This window comes from Mytilus galloprovincialis, chromosome 6 (assembly GCF_965363235.1).
Source record: "Mytilus galloprovincialis chromosome 6, xbMytGall1.hap1.1, whole genome shotgun sequence".
NCBI lineage: Eukaryota > Metazoa > Mollusca > Bivalvia > Mytilida > Mytilidae > Mytilus > Mytilus galloprovincialis.
In genome coordinates, this window is record NC_134843.1 from 41,605,024 (window position 1) to 41,628,227 (window position 23,204).

The window sequence follows — 23,204 nt, forward strand, 5'->3', positions numbered from 1 at the left end:
CCTTAAAAAATTATCTTAAAGAAAATTTGTTTATTGAAAAAATAATATTCTATAAAAATAAACCACTGCAAAGAGCGTACACCTGCTGGAACCCCTGGCTCCAACTAATAGAATGATTTTATAAGTTAACTTTCACGTATAAAAATATCTACCCAATCCATGCTACCTCAGATTAAGATTTTCTATTCTTTTTCAAATTATTATTAATAATATTATATGTTTATAGAAGGATTCAAAATATCAACTTTATGTACTTGTCTCGATTTTGCTGATGTACTATGAACTTATTTACTATTGTTAATATACATGTAGTTCTTTGCCAATAAACACATTACAAAAAAAAAAAATGATTCATTGTAGTAACGTCCATCAATTACAGTATAATGTCAGTTTTTCGAAAACAAAAATTTTAGCTCATTTTATAATTTTTTTTAGATCTACCAAATACGGATACTTGCTTATGTATCTTATAAGCATTACGAAATCAAAAACCTATGCTTGATTGTTATACAAAATGAAATCGACATACTTATAAATTCTTCTAAAAACTTCCTCAATTGAAGTTAAAAGTGGGTTATTTTTATCCCATTTAAAATTCAATGTCTCATTATATTATGTAACAAGGAAGTAATTGTGTATTTATTTTCCTATGTGCCCATACATGTACATGTATCTCAATCATGGATGCAGCTTTTGTCATCTCGTGGATACTTTTGTTTCTTGTTATTGATGGGAACTATGGTAAACAACTGCCTCCTGTTATACTAGGTAACTATAACTATATTTAGAACTTGCATTACTATTGGTAAAATTGCAAATTGGTTACTGACTGTTCCTCTATCCGCGGTTCAATGATCTAAAGTATAACTTCATATTTTTTACACGATTTAAAGTATATATAAAGATAAACTATAAAAAAAATTATAATATAGAATCTTAGAAACGAAGAATATGCAAAGGACACAAAAGAAACTTAATTAATGGCATATAACACCCCTTTTTTTTCAAGGAAATCCTTTCCAAATCTACATTTGAAAGAGGACAAAAGGCGCTGTGTCGTTACTTTTGGGTATCTAGAATTAAGACATTTTTAACAATATTATTTAGCAAATACGCAGTCGGGTTAGCCTTTAGTCAAAAGTAAAAAAACAAATTGTATGAAAGAATTTATAGCTAATAGATAGTATAAAACGTATGGTTTTTGGTAGAAAAGAAATTTTAACGTCAAATTCACCCATGCAATGAAGGGATTTATAGTAAGTCTGGGTTGACTTTAAATTATATTCATGGTGTTGTGCGCAAAGGGATAATACAGTTAGACAGAATTTATCAGTTTCAAACTCGACGAACCATGCATGAACATTTTTCTTCTAATTTATTCAGTTCCTGGTGATGGAGGCACTCGAATAGAAGGAAAATTGGACAAACCATCGCATGGTCCGCATGTTAGCTGCACCAAAGTAACTAAGCATTTTTATACCATGTGGGTACGAATATTTAGTGTCCTGACTCCAGAAGCGACGGATTGCTTTATTTCAAACTTCCGGTATTATTATTAATATTTTATTGAGAAAGAATCATTGGAGTTTTTCAGTATTTAGGAAGTTGTATGCCGCGGCAAATTATCGGTCATATTATTACTTGTTTTTAAGTTTCGATTCAGCAATTCAATTTATTGTCAGACTTTCTTCTCAAAAATAAGTAAATGAAATGTACAAAAAATGTATATTATTTGATCTATATAGTAATTTTTGTCATATATGTGAAGAAAAACATATTCTATCAATCTTAAAGATTTAAAAAAAAAAGTCGTACGATTTATAAATAGACAGCTACGATTTTGTTTTTGTTTTGTTTATCTTATTATGTTTTCCACGTGTAGTAATCCCATTAAAAAGTATTCGGAAAAGATTTTATCATAGTAGAGCTACATGTATATTCTCATCTACTGTAACATTTTGTTTCAAAGGTTAACCACATCAAATTATTTCAGTTTTAAAGACAAAAAATGACCTTAAGAAATCATGTTCTACTGCGATACTCACTTGACCCCCCTTTTCTACCGAAAATGTTCTGTATCCTCACCTGACAATTAATGCTTACATACAAATAACACTCACTTTTATATAACAACAAAAGCTAGTATGTAAATAACATTTTACAGACTTATATATAACAACAAGACACACACAACCAGTTATCCTGACGGAGTTGACATACGGGTAACTGGATTTGGAGATACGGAAAGTGTCGAGTGGCTAACGGATTTTCACATTTCTAAGAAATGTAAGTAGACATTAAGACTCTAGCAATACATAAACTATATGTCTTAATTTTTAAATTGCAAGATTAAAACATGTTTGTATACACCTCAGAAAAAAGACATTTACTCTCTCTCGAATGATCCACTATATACTTAACAAAATAAATGAAACAAAAATTGAAAATACGATACTAGGATTCAAAATTGCAAATTCTGTCTTTTTCTCATTTAAACACCGATTTGGGGCAAACACTTTGACGAGTTACACCTTCCCGCCTTTTAACAGATTTTCCACCAGTTCAAACTTTAGAATTTCGCAATGCTAATCCTGTATATGAGTATAAATGCTTTCAGCTAGATGCTCATTCTTACGTGTAAATAATATTTCGTTGTATTTTTTAGTAGTTGGTTACTATGCAATGATAGTACAGAATATGGTTAAGTGGGGTTACGTTCGAAATAAAACTGTACGTGGGGCTCCATATGACTTCAGAAAAGCACCAAGTAAGTACTCAAACTAAAGTAAGATATATTACAAAATCAGAAATTAATCAACAGTATATATCACATTATCTTAAAATCGCTTAAAATTCAGTTGTTAAAAAGCGAGAATCATTAACTATGTATCTAATCATTTCAAATGTTAAGAGACGACCATTTTATTTATTTGGGGAGGGGGGTATTGTAGCCTTTTCTTACATTTTGTGGTACAGACTGTTAGTTTTCATCCTGTATTGGTCAAATTTATTTTTCTGTCATTACCAGGTCAGATTATGCATGTCCAAAAACCTCCACAACTCCCCTAGAATATCAAATAGTCTTCCCCCAATGAATGCAATAAAGGCAAGTGTCCATTCATCAGCTGCATTCAAGTTCTAAAGAGTGGGAATGCAAAAACACAATGTACAAAATGTACGTAAAATGCTTGGATGACTCAAAATCGAAAAGTAGCAAACTTTGGAAACTACTCGTGTTACATTTTTTTCTGATCATGGAGATGATTTTAAACTAAACGAAAAAGGTCTTTGTATCGATCTGATGAGTAAAGACATTTTCAATTAATTTTTTTTATAGTGTGTTCTTTTGTTGTGTTGTTACACTTCTATCTAAGGTCAGGGGAGGGTTGAACGCTCCGGCACATGTTTAACCCTGCCATATTCTTTATGTGCATGTTCCAAGTCTGGAGCCCGTATAGTTCAGTCGTTCCCTTTGTAGATGTCTGTCATAATTGTTTTTCGTAAATTGTTCCGTTTTAAATAAGGCCGTTAGTTTTCTCATTTGAACTATTTAAAAATTTCAATTTGAGATATTTTTTTATAGCAGATTTTACGGTATGGGTTTTCTCATAGTTTAATGCCGTACCGTTTCTTATAATTGCTTACATCCACTCCTCATTTCATAGGCGGATCCAGGGAGCTTGGCCTCCCCTTTCGTGGAAAAAGATTGGTTGAATATATAGGGAATCACTGAAGCATGTCTGGAGCGGACCCCCTTATGAAAAGTTCTGGATCCGCCACTGAGGGTTTTTTCTTAGAGCCTCCTACTTTTTTCGCAGAAAGCTCTACATTAGGATAGTGATCCGATAGCAACGGCGCGGCGTCAACTAATTTTTTAAAAAGCTTTATATTTTAGTAGGTGGAAGACCTGGATGCTTAATATTTTTTATATAGATGCATTTTAAAACGAAGTTTCCGTTTGTCACATATCCATTGTCCTTGACCTCATTATCATGGTTCAGTGGCTACTTGAAAAAAATTAAGATTTTTTGTAATGTTAATTTCTCTCTTATTTTATGAGTTATAGGATATTTGTATGTGGGTACCTTGTAAGGTCTTTATGTCTGTCAAACAGTATTGAATTGACCTTGATCAGTGAACAAGGTTCAGTTTTGGTGGTCAAGTAACTCAGATACTATAAGCAATAGGTCTAGTATATTTAGTGTATGGAAGAATTGTAAGGTGAAAATCTCCAAATGGTAGGTTGCAGAAAGCTCGACATAGGGGTAGTGATCCGGCGGCGGCGGCGGCGGTGTTAGCTAACTTCTTAAAAGCTTTATATTTCAGAAGGTGAAAGACCTGGATGCTTCATACTTTGTATATAGATGCCTCATGTTACGAAGTTTCCGTCAGTCACATGTCCAATGTCCTTGACCTCATTTTCATGGTTCAGTGACCACTTGAAAAAAAAGTTCAGATTTTTTGTAATGTTGAATTCTCTCTTATTATAAGTAATAGGTTAACTATATTTAATATGTGCGTACCTTGAAAGGTCCTCATGTCTGTCAGACAGTTTTCACTTGACCTCAACCTCATTTCATGGATCAGTGAACAAGGTTAAGTTTTGGTGGTCAAGTCCATATCTCAGATACTACAAGCAATAGGGCTAGTACATTCGTTGTATGGAAGGACTGTAAGGTGTACATGACCAACTAGCAGGTGTCATCTGACCTTGACCTCATTTTCATGGTTCAGTGGTTATAGTTAAATTTTTGTGTTTTGGTCTGTTTTTCTCATACTATATGCAATAGGTCTACTATATTTGTTGTATGGAATGATTGTAAGGTGTACCTATCTAGCGGGCAGATGTCATGTGACCTTGACCTCATTTTCATGGTTCAGTGGTCAAAGTTAAGTTTTTGAGTTTTGGTCTTTTTATCTAATACTATATGCCATAGGTCATCTATATTTGGTGTATGGAAATATTTTATGATCTTTATGTCAGTCGCGCAGGTTTTATTTGACCTTGACCTCATTTTCACAGTTCATTGCACAGTGTTAAGTTTTTGTGTTTTGGTCTATTTTTCTTAAACTATAAGTAATAGGTCAACTATATATGTTGTATAGAAGCATTGTTAGCTGTACATGTCTGCCTGGCATGGTTCATTTGACCTTGACCTCATTTTCAAGGTTAATTGGTCTTTGTTTAGTTATCTTGGTTAATGTTAAGTTTATGTGACAATTGTATTAAAGCTTAGCTTTATACTTAGGACTATTAACATAATATAAATGATTAGTATAGAAGGCGAGACATTTCAGAGTGTGCACTCTTGTTGTGTTTTGTTCTGGTTTTTTTTTCTGATACTGTATGTAATAGGTCTACTGTATATGGAATAATTGTAAGGTCTTCGGCACCTTGTTCATTGGACAAAGTTAAGTTTTTGAGTTTTGGTCTTTTTTTTCTACTAAAAACTAAATGCAGTAGGTCAGTTATATTTGGTGTATGGAAATATTTGATGATGTACATGTCACTCTTGAATGATTTATTTGGCCTTGACCTTATCTTCACAGTTCATTGCTCAGTGTAACTGTTATGTTTTTTTGTGTTTTTGATCTATTTTTCTTAAACTATAAGCAATAGGTCAACTATATTTGTTGTATGGAAGGATTGTAAACTGTATATGTCTGTCTGGCAGGTATCATCTAACCCTAACTCTAACCTAACCCTAACACTCACCCTAACCTAATCCTAACCCTAACACTAACCCTAAAAGGAGATGTGAGTGTACTTTAATTAGATAGTGACACAACAAATCAAAATAAATCTACAGGCCAACACAATGGACTTCTATTTTTCGGTACCTTATATCATGTAGTGCTTACCGTTTTAACCTGTTAATACATTCCTTGCTTTTATATACATGTTTTTGGTTTAAAGCGTTCCTCATGAAGGTCAATCTCTTTGACGCATAATATTTAGAGTGTTATTTTCATCCAGATTTTAGCAATCGAAAAGTAAATGAATTTTCTCAACATGTCGATAGTATAACACTATTTCATGATTTGTTAAAAGAGAAAGATGTCCATGCAAACTTTGATTTCTTTCCTGTATATATCTTATCCGTCTCCAGCACATATATTTCCATGTGCATAATACGTTTCGAGTATCTTTCAAAATCCTTTATTTATCTATGTATATACTCGAAGAGAAAGAAAATAATGCGCAAAGCAAATTAAGGATAGAGAAATATCACAAAATAAATTAAAGACTACAGAAATGAAAACAAACTTTCACTGCCATACAGACCCTCATAAATATTAAATACCAATTTCAGTTCCAATAAAAATGTTTATTAATGTTTAAGTTCTCAGAATGATTCCTTCGTAGACTTTTTTCTTTTCATAAATTAATAAATAAACAACATGTGTATAGAAAAATCTTTATATCAATAAAACAAAACATAAAAATAAAATAAAATAAAAAAATCATAATTATTCTGCCGTTTTGGGTAATACATCAGTTTCCTCTCGATCGGTTTGATTCTTCAACTGGTACTTTATCGTCTTTAACTGAGCCTCGCTTATAACTTGGAATAGGTGGAAGAAGTGCATACCCAGATAATGATGACGAAGGACGATACATTTCGAACGTATTGCCATCTATAATTGGTGGAACTTTTGGTGATCCAATTGCCGATAGTGGTCGGGTTTCTGTATTCTCAAAGGCGGTAAACAACGGCGATAACCTTACAGACGACATCGGACGTTCCATTTCCGTTGTTTTGCTTGTGCTTTTAATTGGCGGAAGTTTTTTTAATCCAGAGGCTGACAATGGTCGGTTTACATACGTGTCACTTCTGCCGACTATTGGTGGTAACGTTCCCATAACAGAAGGTAACTGCAGGAACTCTGGATAAGTTCTTTCGCCTTTCTCGCCTATGGTCATGGGAGTACCGGAAACAAGAATTCGGTTTGTTTCAGGAAATTTAACTTGCTCTTCTCTCTTTGAATTACTATGAAATATTTGGGGTAAATGTTCATTCGGATCAAGTCTTGGTATTATGCAGTCACTAGGACGACGTATTTTATCTTTTGGAATTGGAATTCTACTTAGAGGTGCAAGTAAGCGTCTACTTTCATCTGTTTTTCGCTTGTCTTTACTCTCGTTAGTCTTCCAAACAAACCCCTTTATTCGGACCGGTATTCTAGATTTCCTTGTGATTCGGGGCAATTTTGTACCTCTCTCTCTTTTTCTAGGCGATCTCCTATCATCACCAATCGGACTTTTAGCATTTCCTGTGCTATTGATTTTAATATCAATTCCTCGTCTAACTGATATTTTGCTCTCCGGGAACGATCTTACAGCTAGCGGGCGAGTTATAGTTGCCTTGTTTGTTTTAGTTAACCTCATTACACGGACAGGAATATTTCTGGCGGAACTAAAGTGTGGCTGTTCATTGTTTAGTCCGGTTAAAGACATGTTTTGTTCGTCAAATCTCCTAACCATAACAGGGATTCTGCTTGGGATAATAGTGGTGCCATGGAGAATTGAGAATCGGAACCTAATTTCATTGTCATCTTTCCTGATGACGTCACTGGTAAACTTTCTCCCGAGTTTTCCATATGTAAACTTTCCTCCGAGTTTTCCTCCATTTGATAGTTTTTCCTCAGTTGTTTTACTAGGTACTATAGGCAATTTCTCATGTTTCTCTTCTTTTAGGACTTCGCTAACGTCACTTTTGCTTTTTGTTTCGTTTTCCTTCTTTCTATTGATAAAGCTCAGCTTTGGTTTAGGTTTCAGTTTCTTTTGACTCTCGAAAAAGACATCAAAACTTACACTTGCCTTTAATGTATGCTCTTCTTTGTATGCACTACCAACATTTTCAACAGCAACTTGACTGTCAGCAGTTGTTGCATCTTCTTTTTGTTCGTTATCATGACTTTTGTCTTTCTTTTCATCATTAGAACGTTTCAATTGAAACTTTGCCTTTCTTCCAGAAGTGAGTTTCGGTTTAGTCCTTTTTTTCTTTGGACTGTCAAACATAATGTCGAATGTTGTATTAACTTTCTTTTCCTCCAGTTTAACATCTTCAGTATTTTCATTGCTCTTAATATTCTGGTCTGTGATATTCGCCATCAGATTGAAGGTTTTTCTTTTTCCCGAGGATAGTTTGGGTTTAGAAGTATGTTTCTTTGGTTTTTCAAACATTATGTCAAAACAAGTATTAACTTTCTTTTCCTCCAGTTTTACATCTTCTTTGTTTTCATTCCTCTTAATATTCTGGTCTATGACGTTAGGCATCAGGTTGGCAGTTTTTCTTTTTTCGGAGGAGAGTTTGGGTTTAGACATTCTTTTCTTTGGTTTTTCAAAAATTATGTCAAAACAAGTATTAATTTTCTTCTCAAAACCAACTTCGTTTGCACCGTCTGTATCCTCACAACAACTTCCGGTTTGGTCTGGTGGCAGAACTATCTTTTCCTTCTCGTCACTCATTTTGTCATTACCGGTAACATCTACGGCGGCCTGGTCAGCATTCTCAGTGTGGACTTGTTTCAGTTCTAATTTAGCTTTTTCTTTTTCTTCTTCTTCTCTTATCAAATTATCCAAAATTCTCAAATTTGATTTAATTTTAGCTTTATCGGTACCGATTATACTAGCTTTGATTTCTTCAATTATGTCAAAGCTAGTATTCATTTTCTTCTCAACACCGACTTCATCTGTAGCGTCTATATCCTCAGAACAACTTCCGGTTTGGTCTTGTTGCAAAACTGTCTTTTCCTCCTCGGCTTTTACTTCTTCATTAAGGGTACTATCTATTGCCTCATCACAATTCTCAGTGTTGACTTGTTTCAGTGTTGATTTAGCTTTCTTTTTTTCTTTTTCTTCTTCTCTTATAAATTTATCTAAAATTCTTAAATTTGACTTCATTTTAGTTTCATCGATACCGATTAAACTAGCTTTGATTTCTTCATGATACAATACATTTTCCTCGTAGTCTTCTTCTTCCTCTTTTTCAATAGCCCGTTTTTTAACAGCTTCGTACAATTCTTCTGGATTTCTAGTATAAACATTTATATACTTTTCTAAGGAAACACATTCGTCGCCCATCCGCCATTTAAAATTTGGGCGCATTTTTGTACCATCTCCTTCAAATACGGATTCCATGCTTAAAGATTTCTTGAGACCATGTTCTTTCAATGTTTCAGTTGGAAGTTTTTTGGCGGTTCCTCTCACAGTATTGAATTGATTATTTCCATTTATCAATTCTACAACATTAGCACGGTCTGCTTGTTTTTTATCATTAGATGGTCGTGGTGAATTTGGGCGTCCAAGCTTTGGTCTTGTCCTCCACATATTCAAACTTTCTCCACCTTGCCCCCAGTTCTTCTCGACTGATTCATTTGTCATGATTCCAAGTTTTATAGGGGTATCACCACACTTCTTTCTAATCTCATTAAAGTTGACTTGTTTATCTAATTTGAGTTCATAGGCAATGTTTATCGATGTCATGTTTTTCCAGTCGCAATCTTCATCATATTCACTATTCTTGTCCCTGGTTAAATTTTCTATTGCATACGTAACTTTTAAATCATCCAACCCGGTTAAAGACTTGTTTGCTGGAATTTCAGAAAACCTTTCCAGATCACATGCCTCTGTGACAGCTGGGAGTAGCTCTGTCTCACCAAGATGACCGGAAACCAAGAATTTCCTGTTACCCTCTTGCTGTATAAACGATGACTGAGATGGTCTGATGTGTTTACGAGAGATAGGGTCTTGTTTTAATGGAAAAGACTTCTTTTTGTAATCAAAAGAAAAACACTCGCCAAACGCCTCTAAATATTTCTTCTTTAAAAATTCTGATGCCATGGATACCTCATTAAAATACGGGACATTAGTTGGGTATTTGCCTCGTTTACGGAATATTTCCGTTTCTTTATGATAAACGGGCATGTACTTTGTGCGGAATGTTTCTTCTCTCTCTTCTCGCTCCAGATCTTTCAATGTTTGTTCCAATGACTTAGGTACCAAGCTTGTCCCGGCGTCGTCAAAGGTAAAACGTTCTGGGTGACGAGCATGAACATAATTGAGTTCACCTTCAAGCTTCTTTACCATTTGAGACTTCAGATTGAACCAATCTTGCTTTTCTTCTAGCATTAATTCCAATTCGATGATTCTTTCATTCTTTCTTTTGATTTCTCTTTCAACCATATCAATGTCTGACTCAAGAGTTTTCTCTTTCTGTTCTGATCTTAAAAAAAATAAAGTAATATGTTGTAAGTAATATTTGAATACATATATACCCTTTTAAAATGACAGGTCTATTGTTGTATGTAATATTTGAATACATATATACCCTTTTAAAATGATAGGGCAAATACTTTCTTTTCATCAATAGTGTGTAACCCCTTGGATTTTTATCTCAGGCTTCTATACTATTAAATGAGGAGACCTCATTTTGTGTGTCACGTCTCTTTCTTCCACAATAAATTAATCATCCCACTTCGTGTCATATAGGTACCATGTATTGTCGCATTTATCATCCTTGCTTATGATTATTCAGTATAGGTTATTTTGGAAGGAAAACGAAAGAAAAACTAGACTTGCGATTGCAAGCAATAGCGGATGTCACCCTTCCCCCATTGCCACTAAGCGGCAGCCATTTTAAAATAATCAAACAGTGAATGCAGATCTGTTAATTGGGATATATCTTTCTGTAAATTTTCAGTACATTTAGAGCATTGTCAGAAGTTTCATATTTCTGCTGTTTCCATAGCAACGGCAGCCATTTTGAAAATTCCAAAGTCAAAAGTCTCATCTATACATGCCAGTTAACAATAATATTAAATTTCATTAAGTTTGGAGCATTTTGAAAATATTTGACATTTTTGCAGTTTCCATGGCAACGGTGGCCATTTTGGAAATCCTAACTTCAAAAGTCTAATGCAGACTTGACAGTCAACAAATATATTAAGTTTCATCAATTTTGGGGCATTTTGAGATTTTTGACATTTTGGCTGGTTTCTATGGTAACAGATACAATTCCAAATTTCTAATGGCAGATACCACATTGGTACACAGGAGGGAACATACCATCAAAGTTTCAATGGATTTAACCTACCATTTTAAGAAAGTAAATGCCACTTTATGGTTTTTGAAGCATTTTGACCATTTTTGCATTGTTTCCATGGTAACGGCAGACATTTTCAAAATTCCAACGCCAAATTGCACATCTACCAATGTTGCTCATCGTTACTGTGAAGTTTCATTAAATTAGGAGCATTTCGATATTTTGGAAATTTTTGGTGTAGTTTCCATGGCAACATAGTAGTTCCAATGAATGCCAAAAATCATCCAAAACAAGTATATAGCCGGCACCTACATTGTATCAAAATATAATGATTCTAAGTTAAAGCATCTCCAAATAATTCACCAAAACCAAAAAGTGGAATTTTTCACATTTGTTCCGTTTCCATGGTAACGGCAGCCATTTTAAATGGTCTTAAGACCTACAGGAACCCGAAATTTTGTTTTCCTCATTATACTTAACTATCACTAAGATTGGTTCCATTGGCTCAGAGAAAACTGCCGGACAAAATAGGTGAAAGGATAATAAAAATAATAATAATAATACAGAAAAAGAAACAGAGGAAAAGCAATATGTCACCCGACATTGTCGATCGGGTGACATAAATATTGTTTCCGTCATTGGACGGAATTTTCAGTCAGACTAGACTTCCGGTTTACGTTTTTCTGTATTCTTTGTACATACATGTTATACTATGAATAAAGTGTATTTGCTATCTGCTATCATTTTCAAGTTTACTATCCACGGCGGTCACAGAGTTTATTAAATAGAGAGGGTCTATATAATATGTCAATGACCGCCGTGGATCGATTAGTAAATTGAGAATTGATAGTAAAAAGGAAAGACACTTTATTTATGGTAATGAATGTTCATAATAAACAGATAAACGCTAAAATTATTGAGATTAATAGAAAAACAAAAAAAAATGTAATTTTGGGAAAAAAGGAGGAGCTGGGCTGGGAAAAAAAATTGTCCTGTCCCAAAGTACCAATGACTTTTAATACCTTTCCTCAGGAAATCTCCCAGTAATTCAATATTTTACAAATATTCTTTCCTACCACAATTTATATACTTTCAAGCAAGCTCTGAATGCCCGCGAAATTTCGCGGATGTATTCTAGTTAATATATTTAAATTTCTCTACAGCAACTTCTATATTTGTCAATGTGTTTGACAACCTACGTCTCTAATACATTTCAGATAAACTATTTCAACTGCCTATCCCTTTAAATATACATGTTTTTTTTCATACAATTATCCATTAATTTAGTTCCATACATTTTATATGGAAAATTCAGAAAAAAAAATCTAAAAACAAAAGCATGACTTGAACCCGGGAACCCGGACAATGCAAGCGCATATACATGGGGTCATACATAATACTAGTACTACTAAGACAGCGAACAATGCTTCACTTTCATAATTTATGAGTGGGGGTCGAAATAAATCTACTAGATCGAAGAAAGATTGACCTTATTTAAAGCTAAACTCTAATCGTAATGTGATCTCTTTCTGTTTGTGCCGTTAGGACTGTATAAAAAAGTAAAAAAACACACATTTTGTATCTCACGTCTCCTGGTCCGCACGTCTTTTTTTAACCACTATGCGTCTTATACTCGAATACCAGATCGCATAAATATAACTGTAGAGCAGTCTTTTCCTAAACTATAAATTTGGTTTACGGAAACTAGGAATTCTGACGCAGACGGCCATCGCTTTACACGTTTGACACCAAGAGCAGTTGCTTTATATCTTATAATTTTATCATGTACATTTTTAGATTTCCCTCAGTTTTTAGACTTGTTTTAATAATTTTATAATATCCCTTGAATAAAATTTATTGATATTCATGCCTAACAATATTTGTATTGCTCGATTCTGTTTTCTCCCTGGATGTTTGACTATCTTCTATATTCGTGGATTAAAGTAATGACTGACAAATCTCCGGTATAATAAAGAGTGAACTAAATTTCGTATACCTCCGTGAAAAAATAAATTTCAACAAAACATCCCTGACTTTGGTTAATGTATGTGTCGTCTTGCCGGCACGATATAAGTTAAAATAATATACTTACTGAGAAAACATTTCTTCATCCTGGTAGTCTTGGTCCACTACCATATCGTCAAACTATAATAAATAAAAAAGGGGGTTACTTTTAACAGGCATACGAACATGCTGTTAAAGAGAAAAAATAGTATAAACCAAGTCAACAATATAACATCTGACGTATATGAGCAGAAGATAAAACCATGAAATAACATTACCATGCACGCAGAAAGACGGAAATCTGAAAAAGGGGAACAGAAATAAACATTCCTTTACTGGCGAGTATTTACATGAAGATTATCCATGGCTTTTGTGGTTTCTTTTCTTATCGTCTTTTTTCTTACTCTTTTTTATTAATGTTTAGAATTAGTTCGTTTTGTAGATTTTTCTTCTTCAAAATTCCTGTTACTCAATTCCAACGTTTAAAAGTTAGATTTGACTATAATGTAATACCAACAACGAAGCCAGAATTACTTCATTAACATATATTGCCTTTTATTTTACTATGCTCTTACAGTTCCAAATAATAGCGATATAGAATTCTGTTATTTTATGGTGAACCTCATTTAAGTATTTATCTTAAACAGGCGAAAAAAATCCGTCTATTATACATCGATACCAAATATAATGCCCACCAAACTCATTTGTGAGTCATTTATTTCTAAAATACCAAACAAACCCGCTTACTCTATATCAGGACTAGTAGTACGGAAATCGAGTGGATCTTTATCGAAGTATAATACTTTCTATCTATTTGTATAAATATGAAAATAGCAACTTACCTTCGTCTTCGATGAATTCTTCTTAAAATTTAATCTCAATATCTTCCAAGACTATTCAGTTTTATCATAAACGCTAATGTTTGCGGTCGTGAAGTAAAAGCTCCTTTAGACAACAGAGAAGTAGGTTTCTTCTGGGCGCTATTATGACGTTACAAACAAAATATCATAGACGTTACCAATAGATTTGTGCATGTTCTGTTGACGTTGTCTGAATATGTGCACACAATACGTTTCGATAACGCGTTGAATGTGCATACATTTGTTATGTGTGGCATTTTTATTATTTGGCATTTCATCTCATAGAAGATTCGCATAACTATTGGCATGGCTGATGCTTAACTATGGATGGATGTAAAGATTCTTAACGGACAGTGGCAAATATTACACGCATATTCATACCAAGAAAATTAGGATGAACACTTTTTAAACAAGAATCACATACTGTGGATTCATTTATTTTTGGTGGGTACCAATTTTCGTGGATTGAGGAAAACTTGCATGTTCGTGGATATTTGATTTCGTGGTTTTGCAAAAGTCTACAAACAAGCCTATAGAAAATTTGTCATTCGTTGAACATTTAATTTCGTGGTTCACCTTTACCAACGAAATCCACCAAAATTGGTATCCAACGAATAATAATGAATCCAAAGGATTATTAATGTATAAGTGTGTAAATAGTCTTGCAACCTGAATTATTATTTCACAATAAACAAAATGTTAATGCAAGATATGCCTTGCGTTCATTGGACAGTACAAGTAATTGTCTTTTCATACTACTTCCGAGAACAAATTTTATGAGAAAAAAAACATTTCTATATTCCGGTACAGTTTTTTGAATTAATATTCCTGTAGAAATAAAAAAGATAGATAATATAGAACAGTTCAAAAAACTTATTATAATTTCTTGTTTCTAATCTGAAAATGTTATTATCAAATAAAATTATATTACATTTTAAATATAAGTACTAAAGTACTGAACATCGGATGACCGCAAGTTCTTGTGGATGGTCAAAAACGCGTGTAACAGAAAAAGGTCACACCTCTATACCTGAAACTGAGGTTAGTATACAGAGATATAATCTTTTTTCTGATACAAGTTCGTGCGTGGATGATGAATAAATGACAGGATATTCAACCACACCGTCCATAAGGGCTATTATATTGTAGTGATACAAATCAGTATACCTGGGACTATTATACTAATATACTAATAGTCCAAGAATGTGCACTGGTTTGTTGCTATATACATTTATTATATTAATATTACGACTGCTTGAACATATATAATTTTCATCCATTTGTATATCATTTTAATCTACTACTTTCATAATAGTGCAGTGTGGACACTCTTCTGTAAAAAAATCATTTTTTCTAAAAGATTGAATATGAGAAGCCATTCACTTTTTCCCGCAAAAACAATAACAGAGTTACCGGTCCTTGCCGGGAGTGTCGCAAAACGTTCTTGAGATATCCGCAAGCTTTAACACAATTTTTCGGTACGTGTACATCGGTTCTCGCTGCATTGAAGACCTGTTGGTAACCTTCTGCTGTTGTCTGCTCTATGGTCGGCTAGTTTTCTCTTTGGCCATTTTTATTCTCAATTTTATATTACGACAGCACATTTTCTTATTATTGATTTGTGTTTAAAAACAATATTTATAGGAGTATCTGTTGAAAAAATGAATTTAAAACACGCGATAAGTAATGTTATTTTTAATGTACTAGATAATGACCGTGGATCTATAGTTTTGTCGAGCCTGCGACTTTTGTCGCAGAAAGCTCTACATAGGAATAATGATCCGGCGGTGGCGGCGGCGGCGTCGTTAGCTTACTTCAAAAAAGCTTTATATTTCAGAAGGCGGAAGACCTGGATGCTTCGTACTTTGTATATAGATACCTCATGTTACAAAGTTTCCGTCAGTCACATGAACAATGTCCTTGGCCCCATTTTCATGGTTCAATGACTACTTGAAAAAAAAGTTTAGATTTTTTGTAATGTTAAATTCTCTCTAATTATACATGTTATAAGTAATAGGATGAATTTATTTTGTATGTGCGTACCTTGCAAGGTCCTCATGTCTGTCAGGCAGTTTTCACTTGACCTCGACCTCACTTAATGGACCAGTGAACAAGGTTAAGTCCATCTCATATACTATAAGCAATAGCTCTAGTATATTCGATGTATGGAAGGACTGTAATGTGTACATGTCCAGCTGGCAGGTGACATCTGGCCTTGACCTCTTTTTCACGGTTCAGTGGTTAAACTTGAGTTTTTGTGTTTTGTCGGTTTTTCGTATATACTGTATGCAATAGGTCTACCATAGTTAGTGTATAGAATTATTGTAAGGTGTACTGTCATTTGACCTTGACCTCATTTTCATGGTTTAGTGGTCAAAGTTGAGTTTTTTTTTTAGTTTTGATGCAATAGGTCAACTATATTTGGTAAATGGATATGTTTTATGATCTATCTGTCAGTCGCGCAGATTTAATTTGACCTTGACCTCATTTTCACGGTTCATTGCTCAGTAGGTTTTTTTGTGCTTTTTTTTTTGTCTGTTTTTCTCAAACTATAAGCAATATGTCAACTATATTTGTTGTATGGCAGAATTTTTATCTGTACATGCCTGTCTGCCATGGTTTATCTGACCTTGACCTCATTTTCATGGTTCATTGGTCTATGTTTAGATTTCTTGGTAAATGTTAAGTTTATGTGACAGTTGCAATAAAGCTTTATATTTAGGACTATCAACATTATATCAATGATTAGTAAATAAGGCGAGACATTTCAGCGTGTGCACTCTTTTTGTAGATCGGTTGTAAACCCAAAAATAATTTGCATAATGGAAATTTATGTGATAGCAATACATCAGAATGACCGCACTTAACAATTCAAAATTTGAAAAAAAGGTTTTCGTTTTTGCTCGTTTTTTTATCAATTTTTTAAATATTGACATTCACATTTACCTTTGCTGATCATTTAGTCTACATCTAAATTGTGACTTTGAAGGAGAGTTGGCACTCATTGACACTCATGTTACATCTTCTTATATCTATTTTCTGCAGTGTTTGCATAGACGGGCCCGGGGAAAACATTTGGTTGATTTTATAGGGAATCACTGAAGTGTGACTAGCGCGACCCCAGGTCAGTCAGGGGCCCCCTTTACAAACAGTTCTGGATCCGCCACTGCATTTGACCTTATGTGGATAGTTGTCTAATTGACAATCATACCACATCTCCTTATTTTAATTTTGAAAGACTCTTTTAATATTTGTGTGGCTTGATCGTTATTTCTCCTGATTACCTCGTGAGAGGAAATAAAAACAATAAAATTTTTCACGTGCTTAATGGTTTTTTTTTTTGTTGAATGTTAACGTAAGTTTTGAATAAGTAAAACTTGGCATTAAAACACGAAAGTTTATAAGCAGACACACTTTTCACTAAATTAAACTTTTTTTTTTATTTCAAATTAATTGTGTGTTGCCATTGTGTTTGTGCCTGTTTGAATGTAATATATTGTTCCATGTTTTATGGAGAGGGCTTACATAGACTTTGCCTGTTGGTCAATCCAATTCAGTTTGTTTGAATAAAAATACTGTTTAAACTAAAAGAAAAAATGTCGATTATATGTTATGGATTCGAAATAAATGTACAAAACCGTGCATAGAAAACTCATATTAGTTTAGCAAACATACAAGGTATAGGAGGAGGGTTGAGATCTTATAAACATGTTTAACCCCGCCGCAGTTTTGCGCCTGTCCCAAGTCAGGAGCCGCTCCCTTTTTTGTTAGAGTCTTGTATTATTTTTTTATTTAGGGTTTTGTGTACAATTTGGAGTTAAGTATGGCGTTCATTATCACTGAACTAGAATAATATATTTGTTTAGGGGCCAGCTGAAGGACGCCTCCGCGTGCGGGAATTTCTCGCTGCATTGAAGACCTGTTGATGACCTTCTGCTGTTGTCTGTTCTATGGTCGGGTTGTTGTCTCTTTGACACATTCCACATTTCCATTTTCAATTTTATGCATTAGTTCAATAATTTCATTAAAATTACGATTTCAAAAACACGTGTCATATCACTTTAAAAATCTTAACTTTGTTTTCAGACGAAATGAGTGGTTATTATTCACAACTTACAAAGCTGGTAGAAGATACATACACTATCAACAACAACAGTAAAGTTGTGCTTTTAGGTCACAGTTTAGGTAACCTTGTGTTACTCTACTTTCTTAACCAGAAACCCCAGGAATGGAAGGACAAATTCATTGGATCTTTCGTCACTTTATCTGCGCCATGGGGAGGTAGTGTCAAAACTATCAAGATGCAGGCGTCTGGTATTTGATATTTTTATTAATTATATGTACCTCATTCATGTTTCTTGTAAATGTAACCTACTGTAAGCTGTTGTATTTATATGCAAATAAAAAGAATAAATTCGAACAAGATTGGCTACAGTTCTGTTAACCGAGAATAAATTCGATTTTGAAACAAGATGGATCTGTAAATACTTGAACTGATACTTTTAGTCTTACCACCAAAAACTAGTAAATATATATACAATTTTAACAAACATTCCATTTGATGAATTCGTACCGGGGAAAAACATTAAAACGTACCACCCTTTTCAAAAAATTCAAAAGTACCAATTGAAATGCAAATTTTTGACAAGAATCCTAGTTTCAACAATATTTTTTCTTAAAAGATGTAAAAATGGCAGACAGATATACAACAGCAATATACAAATTTAGAAACAGGGAAAACATATAAAAAATCGGTTTCAATTTGTCAGTAACTTACAATAACTACAATCTCTAGATGCCAACCTTCATTAAAATTAGAAATACGGTTCAGACATTTTTCGTTTTAAAAGCACTGTGTACAAACACACACACATGGACGAGTTTATATCTATAAAGTAAATAGACATACGTCTTTTGAATGTTCACGAACAATAATCATAATTGTGATTCTCTATATTTTTTAGGTGACGATATGAACATTGCGACAGTAAAGGCTCTAAGAGCACGTTCAGTGCAACGATCAATGCCAAGTTCTGCTTTTCTGTTGCCTTCAGACCAGTTTTGGAATAAAACTGAAGTTCTGATTCAGACACCGACAAGAAATTATACTGTGAATGATTATAAACAGTTTTTTACAGATATAAATTTTCCCGATGGATATTTTATGAGGAAAGACACAGAGAACTTAGTAGATCCAATGAAACCTCCGAATGTCCAGGTACACTGCTTATACAGCTCTGGGTTACTAACTGCCAAAACCTTGGTATACACAAAAGATGAGTGGCCAGACAAACAGCCAACGCCAATAAATGAAGATGGTGACCATACAGTTTCTCTGCGAAGTTTAGAAGGTTGCCTACGTTGGAAAACGCTTCAGAAACAGCCTATTGATTCGAAGCAATTTCATGGAATTAAACATCTCGATATGCTGAAAAAGGATATTGTAATAGATTACATCAAAAGCATTTTGATCAAATAGTTCATATTTGGAAAAACTATAAGATATGAGAACTTCCTCAATAAATTTTTATTAGAAAAAGTATTTAACATCGTTTTATTTCGTTATTTGTATTATAGGGTTATTGCATGAACATATACATATTATGGAAAGTTTTGACTAAATTAAATTTGAGACATGGCTTTAGGTACCCAAAAAGTGTTTTACTCACATTATCATTATTGAAGTATTTTTTATGCCCCACCTACGATAGTAGAGGGGCATTATGTTTTTTGGTCTGTGCGTCCGTTCGTCACGGTCCGTTCGTTCGTTCGTCCGTCTGTCCCGATTCAGGTTAAAGTTTTTGGTCAAGGTATTTTTTGACCTACTGAATTATACTATTTACCGGACTTGTCATCACATAAGCAACACGACGGGTGCCACATGTGGAGCAGGAGCTGCTTACCCTTCCGGAGCACCTGAGATCACCCCTAGTTTTTGGTGGGGTTCGTGTTGTTTATTCTTTAGTTTTCTATGTTGTACTATTGTTTGTTTGTTTTTTTTCTTTGACTGTCCCTCTGGTATCTTTTGTCCCTCTTTTGATGAAGCTGAAGTCCAATGAACTTGAAACTTGGTACACTTGTTGCTTATGATATGATCTTTCTAATTTTAAAGCCAAATTAGTCTTTTGACCCCAATTTCACGGTCCACTGAACATAGAAAATGAAAGCGGGAGTTTCAGGTTAAAGTTTTTGGTCAAGGTAATTTTTGATGAAGCTGAAGTCCAATCAATTTGAAACTTAACTTAGGCCAATTAAAATTAATTGATAGATTTTCATCCCCGCCCGCCCCTCTGAAATCGTCCCGCCCCGATTTTTTGTATTTTATAAAATTTACGATTTACGGATTTTGTTCGTTTCCGTTACCGATAACCGTTAAAATTTCGTTTCATTTATGACTTCCTGTTTCAATTTTCGGTTTTGTACCTCGAGTAAATCTAACCAAAATGATTGTCGACATATTCTGCTGCTCTATGATGACAACATCATCTTTCGAGAGTAAAAACTGATAACGATAATGACGTGAAATATTCGTGTTACGAGAAAAACGCTGTTTCCTAGACCACAAATCGCGGTATGTCACAAATTTCTGTAATTAGAAAACTGGATTTTTTTAGGCAATATTTTTGTGTCAGGAAGTTTAAATGTGAAAGATATCCAAAGCGCAAAAATCGTGGAACCCATTGATACAGAAAACATGACTGGATTAAAGATATTGAAACACAAACACGAACTTGTTTATTGAGTTTAAAAAGTCGACTAACATACGCTTTTTATTTACAGAAGCCCTTAGATTTTACCCATGACTGTCTTTTCTTGTTGATTAACACAAAATGTCCCAATATCCCCAAAAGGGTCATTAAACAACAACTTCTTTTTTTTTATTAAGTTCACATGTGTTTTACATGGTAATTTTCATCTTGCATAAATGCATAAGTACTGTACTAAGTTGGCAACCCTATTATTTTAAACACTGTTTGAGTTTTCATTTTATTCTGTACTCATAATAATTGTGTTGCATACCAATGCATTTGCTTCATTTTATGGGTACTAAAAACAATCGTTTAGGAACCCAAATACATTTGGTGTAGAAAGTCCAACTGAAGAGAGCATTTCTACACGTCTTTGTTGTTTAGTTTCTAAAGCCGCAATTAGAGACATTTATTTTAGGATTTGAAAAATAATGTAAGATTCCTCATACCTGTGTATACATGATATAAGCTTATTTATAAGCTTATTATTACACTTGCATACATGAAGAATTCGTCACAAAATGGTTTCATATGAAATAAAATTTAAAAAATAAAATCCTCCCACCCGCCCCATTTTTTCCAGAAATTTGGATGAAAATCTACTAATTAATTTTAGTTGGCCTTACACTTGTTGCTTATGATATGATCTTTTTAATTTTAAAGCCAAATTAGACTTTTGACCCCAATTTCACGGTCCACTGAACATAGACAATGAAAGCGGGAGTTTCAGGTTAAAGTTTTTGGTCAAGATAGTTTTTGATGAAGTTGAAGTCCAGTCAACTTAAAACTTAGAACACATGTTCCCTATGGTATTTTCTTTCAAATTTTAATGCCAAATTATATTTTTTACCCAATTTCACGGTCCATTCAACATGGAAAATGATAGTGCGAGTGAGGCATTCGTGTACTTTGGACACATTCTTGTTTGTAAGACATTTTGTGACAAAATAAAATAGTTGGTAAAGTCTTGGCTCATGTCTAAACATTTTAAAATATCAAGATAGCAAAATAATTGTTTTTGGTACATCTACATTAAATATATATCAGAAGATTTAGTATGAGTGCAAATGAGACAACTCTCCATCCAAGTCACAATGTGTAATTTAATAAAAGTGAACCATTATAGGTCAAATTATGGGTTATCTGTTTTGAATTATCTTTGGAGTTTAGTTTTTATGCATACTAGCTAAATGCGAACTGAAAATAAATGTCACAATCCTAAAAGATTTGGTAACATACAATCTGATTAAAAATCTATTGGAACTCCCTGCTTGTGCTTATATGAAGTTAACGATGGTACGGTAACGATGTGTGTTGTTGCTGTTGTTTTGTAATAACTAGTAATATGCTGTCTGAAATGATGCAACAACAATACTATTTTTTTGCAAGTAATACTATTTTTTAGAACAACATGAAACCACAACAACACAAGACAGGGATTTCGTTACCACACATTACTTAATAATCTGTACAAATTCTTTCATAGAGACAAAGTTTAATGTTCATGTTTGGCTAGCGCTGTACGTGTAAAGTTGTGTTATTTTTGTTTTAAAAACAGAATATCCTATCCTATTTCTTATGGCTATGTTGTTTATAGAGCCCGGAAGTGTAGGTATGGTCCATGTAAACTCATTGATCGCTTGAATAAACTTATACTGAAAGGACATCAATTTAACAACGTTAATAAATGAAATCTTTGGATATGTATTGATTGGTGCGTAAGTCTTGGATTACATGATGTGTTTATTTTGTCAGTGTTGTTGGCTTTGAACTAGCTTTCAGTAACTGTGTATAGTGATTATAATCTCAGATCGGCACTTTTCGTCTTTTTCCGTTATGTTATTCGATTTTTTTGTCTGTGCACCTTCAATCTATTTCAAACTGATGTTTACCGTTTGTTCTTATGTGTGCTTTTACACCACTGTCACGGATTAGGGGAGAGTTGAGCGCTCAAAACATATTAAACAGAGCGACACTTTATATGTGCCTGTCCTAAGTCTGAAGCATGTAATTGATTGATGTCCGTCATATATGTTTTTTGTGCACTGTTTTGTTATGAATCAAGCCTTCAAAGTTGCTTTAATTAGTTTGATTTGTTTCTAATTTTTTCATGTCGGGGACTTTTTTAGCTGACTATACGGTATTAAATTTTTGCTCATTATTGAAGGCCGTAATGTGACCGATTGTTGCTTACATCAGCTTTTTTGGACCTTTTTGGACAGGTCTCTCATTAGCAATCATATGACATCTTCTTATTTCATATTGTGTAAAACAAACATACTTTTTGGTAAGTATAAAAAATATGCCTCGAAAGAGGAACAAACTCCACCACAAAGGACATATATGGAATTCACATAATTTTATGACCTTTTTCGTAAAAACATTTTAATAATATTACAATGGACGCATGATTAACTACATGTAACAACCAGGAAGCTGAAACTTAAAATTTAACAAAAAGGTTTGAATTATTTCCGTGATAGAAATTGGTATTTTATTATTTCAAAACTTCATGCATCTAACCATTAAACATTTTTATTGTT

General features: G+C 33.6%; 2 protein-coding genes across 3 annotated transcripts; one reads left to right on the forward strand and one right to left on the reverse strand.

Moving 5' to 3' along the window:
• The first annotated feature begins 607 nt into the window (after positions 1–607).
• On the forward strand, positions 608–19,454 carry LOC143079596 (lysosomal phospholipase A and acyltransferase-like). 2 transcript variants are annotated; one of them, XM_076255013.1, is made up of 6 exons: positions 608–768; positions 1,384–1,546; positions 2,165–2,286; positions 2,666–2,767; positions 17,999–18,226; positions 18,877–19,454. In XM_076255013.1, the coding sequence occupies exons 1-6, from the start codon at positions 681–683 to the stop codon at positions 19,389–19,391; spliced, it is 1,218 nt and encodes a 405-aa protein (XP_076111128.1). In that variant the 5' UTR covers positions 608–680; the 3' UTR covers positions 19,392–19,454. The 2 variants fall into 2 exon arrangements, with proteins under 2 accessions (XP_076111128.1, XP_076111129.1); XM_076255014.1 differs by having other exon boundaries at positions 2,669–2,767.
• On the reverse strand, positions 6,406–14,029 carry LOC143079595 (uncharacterized). Its single transcript, XM_076255011.1, has 3 exons — positions 13,895–14,029; positions 13,141–13,193; positions 6,406–10,229 (listed from the first exon to the last, which is right to left on the reverse strand). Exons 2-3 carry the CDS (start codon positions 13,182–13,184, stop codon positions 6,497–6,499), a joined length of 3,777 nt encoding a protein of 1,258 aa, XP_076111126.1. The 5' UTR covers positions 13,185–13,193; positions 13,895–14,029; the 3' UTR covers positions 6,406–6,496.
• Positions 19,455–23,204: the final 3,750 nt, after the last annotated feature.